The sequence below is a fragment of the Phyllostomus hastatus genome, unplaced genomic scaffold (genome assembly GCF_019186645.2).
Source record: "Phyllostomus hastatus isolate PE091 unplaced genomic scaffold, TTU_PhHast_1.1 phas_contig_36, whole genome shotgun sequence".
NCBI lineage: Eukaryota > Metazoa > Chordata > Mammalia > Chiroptera > Phyllostomidae > Phyllostomus > Phyllostomus hastatus.
In genome coordinates this window covers 4,294,840-4,301,626 of record NW_025333862.1, presented here as the reverse complement: position 1 = coordinate 4,301,626, position 6,787 = coordinate 4,294,840, and the positions used below count along the sequence as shown (strand labels likewise).

Below are 6,787 nucleotides of genomic sequence, written 5' to 3'. Positions count from 1 at the left end.
TTCCCATGGCTGCTGTAACAACTTACAACAAACTGGGTGGCCTAAAACAACACACATTTACTCTCGCACAATTCTAGAGGCTAGAAGTCTGAAATCAAGGCACTGACAGGGCCATATTCCCGCTGGAGGCTCCTTCTTTGCCTCTTCCAGCTTCTGGTGGCTGTCAACACTCTTTGGCCTGTGGCCACATCAATCTCATCTCTGCCTCTGTGGTCACATTACCTCCTTCCCTTCTGTCCTTTCAGCTATTCCTCTGCCTTCCTCTTATCATTGATTCAGTTGTCTTTGAATTTAGGGCCCACCCAAATAATCCTGAATAATCTGATTAAGATCCTTATCTCATTATATCTGCAGACATTTTTTCCAAATAAGGTCACATACTTAGGTTTCAGAGTTTGATGTGGACAGCTTCTGGGAAGGCATGGTTCAACCTACCATGTATGAAACCAGAAACATAGTAACATTTAAGTGACCAGACCGAGGTCTCAAAATGTGTGAGAGAATGAGAATCATTTCTAAATGCTACTGGTGTATTTTATCGACATGATTTGTTGATTTTTAAAGAGGTGAAATAAAATTTGCTGCAGGGAAAAAATAAACAACATCTATAACATACAAAATAAATGTTAATTGACTGTTTATGTTATCAGTAAGCCTTCTGGTCAACAGTAGGCTATTAATAGTTAAGTTTTGGGGAGTCAAAAGTTATATGCAGTAAAGTGTATGATTGTCCAACCACTATGATGTATACCCAAAACTAATACAAAATAATATTGAATGTGAACTGTAATTGAAAAAGTTATATGTGGATTTTCCACTGCCCCCACCCCCGTGTTGTTTAGGGTCAACTGTATTAATATTGATAGTAATTTATAAACAAGAGCATGAATGGAAAAAAACCACCAGCAAGAATACACCACAGAAAGCTATTTTCAAACCTGATTTCTTTTCCTAATCAAATGAATAAAAACATTCAAAATCTCGACCACTGGCTTTTCTCGACTAGGTCAATGTTTGCAGGAACCTGAGCCGACATCAGAGATGAACAAGACACAAATCTTGTGAAGAGATCAACAGGATCTCCTACTCCTTCAAGAAGACAGCGGCTGAATACCTGTTTTCAAATATATGTCATTTTGTCCCCTATTTCCACCCACATTCAGCCCAAGCAGCCACCCTTACTGGTTGCTCAGGTTAGACCGGGAGCACACTGGTTGCTGGTATTTTCCCTGGAGGCTTATTGGCAGCACTTCTGGATTCAAATCCTCCATATCACAGGGGCTGGGCAGGTGGCTCTGTGTTTTATCAGCAGGGTTAGTCCTACAGGTGTTTCACAAGTCTGGGGACTAGGGACGGGGGACTGGTGAGGAGTCATCCCTTAGCCCTCTCTCCCTCGCCAGTTCAGGAACTAAAGGGAATAGATACTCATCTGTGATTCTCAGGTGTGGCTCTGCTTTCTCTACTAGAAACCTGTAGGACCTGAGAAGGGCGACAAGAGTTGGGTGTTATGATTTCTGTTCCTCTTCTGCATCTGGAGACATAGTCAGCTTACACCTGCCACACAGGAATCAGCCTGTTTACACACCAGGAGAGCAAATTTTCCAGTGTTGTAGGCAGAACAATGTAATAGAAAGAACTCTGGCCTGGGACACTGGTGGGCTGACTCTTCTCTGCCACTCCCTTGCTTGGTGACCTAAACTGGCACCTTTTCTTCTTTGCTCCTTAATTTTGCATATTTAAACAAGAGGATTGGACTCTGAGGCAGCTTCTAGCTTCACTATCAGATGCACATGTATTATACCCTCAATGTTCAGCATTTGGGATACCTGTAAGGCTCATTGGCTACTTCTTTTTCCAGAATGCTCTCTTTCTACACACCCTGATGTTGCTGGTGGTGAAATTTACCAGGACCCTAAATGATGTCCCAAAGTGCAGGACTGTGGTTAGAACTGAGTTGAACCCAGCTATGCCAGTATCAGTCATTCATCAGACATGAATTGGGTGCTCCAGGTGGGTGTTAGACTAGTGAATGAGATGGAGGCCCTGCCCAGAGGAACAAACACACAGCTCAGTGAAGGAGACAGATGAATAAACAAAGGTTTGCTTTACAGAGTGGTTTAAGTTCCACTGTAGGGTTATTAATCGGGCTGCCTGACACATAGAGGATGGACATATTAATCTGTCTTCGGTGGAGTCAAGAATGGCTTCCTGGAGGAGGTGACACATGGGCAGACACCTGAAGAAGTGAATAGGAATTACCCAGGTGGAACAGGGATCCAGTCTCTTATGGTGTTCCCAGTAAGGATGCTCACTCAGCAGAGACTTGCCACCTGCCGTGGGACACATTGCTTCCTCTAAATGCAGGTGTCTCTCCCCTTGTCTATTCCATCGGGTTTGACACACGGATTGGAACAGTGTGCGCCTAACTGCAGCCCCAGGGGAAGGTCCTGTGTAAGCTGGGAAAGCTTACCGGAGCCCAGCTTTGACACAGACTGGTGGCTGGACAGCTGTGAGCGCCGGCAGCACCATCTCTGATACACCAGCACTGCAGCTGGCGCCCTGTGTCCTGTGCACAGAACACACTCCCTCCTCTGGTTTTGTTTGCTTGTTTGTTTGTTTACCTTTTCCTCTTCCGCTGAAAGTTTGGGGAAAGGCACATAAAAGCTGTTGGTTTCTGAGCGTGTTTCTAAGGTGTCCTCTGATTCTACTTAGTCATGGCGGGCTTCTTGGAGGAAATGCTCAGAAAGAAAGGTAAGGACTAGCTTGACTAACGAGGCTGGCATCTTAGCAAGAGGAGTCTCCTAGGGCCTCCTGCAGCTCACACCCATGCCACCACCCTTCCCTGAATTTGACCTTTGTTCCTCTACTACACTCCCGCGGAGTATAACCTGGTTTGACCACATCCCCTTTTCCGTTCAGTGGCTGGATATGTCCGTCAAGTTCGTGGTTCAAAGCTTTCAGCCAAACTGGTTTTCCAGCGCCCTGCATCTGGACTTGGGGACCTGAGGGCTGCGGTCATTCTGGCTGTGAATTACCTTCGCAGGCGGTGCCCTGGCTCCGCCTCCCCCCGCCCCGCCCCCCCGTAGGTTCAAGTGTGGGTTGGGAGCTGGAGCGGTGAGGAAACACTCCTCGCTCGCACAGCAACCTGCTCCCTGCTCCGCCGCCAGGCTGCTGGCCGCTGGGAGCTGGAGGGACGGAGACCTGGCGCGCTACCCTGAGCGGTTCCAGGCCGGCAGCGACCGAACTCGAACCGCGCAGATCTTCAGTCCCTAAGTTCACAGGCGTCCGAAGAGGAGTCCGGGCTCAAGCAGGAGGCAGATAGCACCGGGGCTCTGGCGGGGCGGCGCTGAGCACGCACGGCCCCGCTAGGGTTAAGTCTTGCCGGCTCCCTGCTGCCCGGCTGTCGGCCAGCTGCCTTCAGGGAGAGGCCGGAGCCACTACCAGGGACCCGGAGGGACGCCGCCAGCTGGGGCTGCACCTACAACAGACCCCCCTCCCTGCCCCATCACTGCTTCGAGGAGGAGCAGAAAGTGGGGCCTGAGGGTGGGAAGCCCCTGCCAGCTCAGCACCCGGGTGCCTGGGGAGCCAGAGGGGCAGCGGGACACCGAGATGGCCGATGATGTTGACTGGCTGGACTTGCCGGGCCGGTGGACCTATGGAGTTGACCACGGTGGGCGAGTCTTCTTCATCAAGTATGTTGTCTGTCATGTTTCTTTTTTATTTTGCATTTCTTTAAAGTTGTCCAACTTGAAAGGTGGCAGGGCTGGGGGCTGGCTGCGGTGGGAGTGGGAAGTGGTGGCTGGAACCACAGGCATGACTAACAAGTTTATCTCCATGCCTGTTGAAATGGGTCTCCCGCCTTTTCCTCAGTGGATCAAAGTCCAGCACAGGTTCAGCTTCCTGAAGTCTGGAAGGGCAGGGCCAGGCAGGGTAGGTGGTGGCCTTCCGCCTCCCTGCCAGTCACAGATGGGAAGGGGGGCTCTGCGGAGGATGACTGGACCCAAGGCCCAGCCTGCAATTCTTCTCCTGCCGCTCCGTGCAGTCCACCCGCTCGTCCAGGAGTGAGTTTTTATTTCTTGCCCACTTCCCCCTTCCCAAGGGAAGACCTGGGCTAAGTGACAAAATTCCAGGAGACCCTGCCTCTACCACCGACGTCCCACTGTTCCCAAGCCCACAGCCTCTCCTTTCCTGCTTCCTTATGGGGCTGTGGTCAAGGGGAAGGAGAAGATACCCACAGCACATTCAGCATTCTTTAGAGAGATGGAGCCTTTGCTGCTCTCAGTAATATATTAGCACTGTTATATTAATTTCATAAGCCAAAATGGCCTTGGCATAGTCTCATTATAACAGAGTGGCCCCGCTGGCACTATTTTGGCCCGCTCCTACTGTAGTTATCTTTTGCCAGAAGAGAAATCTCCCGATAATGTAGTGAGTCTACAAGCACAGCATTTGGAACTGTTACCCACATGGGATGAGTGTCCCTTCCTCAGGATAGCCACTCACAGAACACTGGAGCTGAGGGGGTCTCGGCCACAGCTGCCTCCTTTTCAGATGGGAGAGCTAGGGCCTCAGAGCCTGCGAGTGCTCATCTGAGATGAGGCCACTTGTTAACTGGAGCTCAGAGGAGCCCAGTAGGTGCAGACTTCAGTGCATTGCCTTCCCTGTGCTAAACTCCCTTTGCAGGTAGCTGGCGGTTTCTCTTTGGTGTTTCTCAGCTTTCACACTTGCTGTAGGCCGTTCTTCTGTAATTATCACTATTATCATAATTGAGGCTGTAATTAGATGATCTTAGAAATTAACGCCGCTAAAGTTCTTGACCCTGGGTTAGATTCTTAAATAACAGAACATCCCCAGGATTGAAACTGGAGTTCCTTCTGTCAATGGTTTGAGACTTTATTGCCCATAAGAATCACCCAAGGAATTTATGAAAAAGGTTGATCCTGACCCTACCTGCTGGGGTTCTGGTTCAGAAGACATGGGGTGGAGCCTTAGAATCTGAATTTCCATACAAGTTCCTCAGTTATTCTAATGTAATATTAATTTGACTCTTTTCATCTTTCTTTCCCATCTCTTTTTTGCCTTCTAGCTTCTTTTCCTCATTCATTCCACAAACATTTATTGAGTCTCCACTGTTTGTCTGCTGTAGGGCTAGGCATTGGAAATAAAAAGAAAAAAGAAAAAAAAAGACACAGGTTTTTCCTTGAAGGGAGTAGAAAGAACATGTAAATAAATACTTAGGAAATAATAGGATACATTCTGGAGGTATTTGCATGGAGGTTTTCACTCCAGGAATATAAGGAGAACTAATGTTTTCTGGGAGGTTGAAGGAGGGCCTCCCCAGGAGGAAATATTTGAGCTGCATTTGTAGGATAGAGACTGGAGTAAAAGGGGCCTTGAAGCAGAGGCTTGTGGGAAGGAGGGCACTGAGGGATGCCAGGGCACAGGTTATGCAGGACATGCCGAGGGGGTCTCTACCGATGGAGTGGAGGCTGCAGAAGATGAGACAGAAGTAGGAAGGGGGCAGCTTCAGAGAGGCCTTGTGCGGTATAGGCTGAGGGTCTGAACCTGGTTTTGCAGGTGGAGGGAAGCCAAAGGAGATTTTAAACAGAGAACTGACGTAGAGCTGCCTTTTAGAAGACTCCCTCTGGCAGCTGCAGGAGGGGAGATGATGTGAGGGTTGCAGAGGGAGGCGGGCGGGGGGGTGGGGACTTGAGGGGTGGAGAGCAGTGAGGAAGCAACTGCAAAAGTCCAGGAGATGGGTGTGGGGACCTGAATTTCAGTGGTGAGAACAGAAGGGAAGGGGAGGGAGAGATGGGAAAAACCTTTAGGAGTGGAATTGAGAGCATTCACAGACTGCTTGGATGCTGGGGAAGAGAGGGAAGAGGAAGAATGGAGGGTACATCTCAAAGTTGTTCACTTCAATCTGACAGTGATCAGGAGTATGGGAGGAGGAACAGATTGTAGGGGGAGACAAGCTTGGAGGGAGAGGATAATCGAATTGAGGTCCCCGCAGGATATTCGGGAGATGATTCTAATAGGATAGAGTTTGAAGAGAAAGGCCTGGGCTGGAGCGTCCTGGGAGTCATCATGTAGAAGTGGGACAGCCCAGAAGTATGGGAGAGAGGAGACAGGAGGGTGCCCAGGGAGCACCAGCTTGTAAGGAAAGGGCAGGGGAAGAACGGGTGGAGAAGAAGGCCAGGGGTCACAGAGGTGCACAGCCCAGGGCCAGGGAAGGGAGCTGCCCCAGACTGTGAGGAGGAAGGACGTCAGGAAGGAAGGAAGGAAAGAAGGAAGGAAGAGTCAAGGGTCAACAGCGGAAAAGTCAAAAGTGTCTACTGGATTTAGGAACGGGGGTGGGGTGGGCAAGGTTCTTTAATGACATCTAGGAAAGTAGTTTTAGGAGAGGGCTAGAAACAGAAACCAGGTTACAAAGATTGCTGAGTGGGAGGCCAAGAAGTGGGGACAACTAGAAGGAACTGGTTTCCAAGAAGGATGTTTGGTCAATAAGAAGAGGAGCACGAGACAGGAGGAGCTAGGAGGGAAGGCAACGTCCAGAGGAGCATGGTTGCCTCTCGTGCACCCCAGACCGGGGACCTGGCCCGCAACCCAGGCCTGTGCCGTGACTGGGAGTCGGACCAGCGACCTTTAAGTCCTCAGAGCAATGCTCAACCCACTGAGCCACACCAGTCAGGGAGTTCTTTTTTCCTTAAATTAAGAGATAAGATATTTGTTGAGAAGGGGCAGGGTTGGGGAGGAGAAGCAGGTGAGAGACGTGAGGTTGGTGAGA

At 49.8% G+C, this 6,787-nt stretch overlaps 1 protein-coding gene across 8 annotated transcripts in view; it reads left to right on the top strand.

Annotated features, from left to right (window-relative positions):
• Window positions 1–3,112: 3,112 nt before the first annotated feature.
• The window catches only part of PLEKHA6 (pleckstrin homology domain containing A6), a 136,538-nt gene continuing 132,863 nt past the window's right edge, over window positions 3,113–6,787 (top strand). For all 8 annotated transcript variants that reach the window (XM_045841599.1, XM_045841591.1, XM_045841598.1 and 5 more), the window contains exon 1: window positions 3,113–3,692. In XM_045841599.1, the coding sequence (XP_045697555.1) occupies window positions 3,610–3,692 (83 nt within the window). In that variant the 5' untranslated portion in view covers window positions 3,113–3,609. The remainder of the gene's footprint in view (window positions 3,693–6,787) is intronic.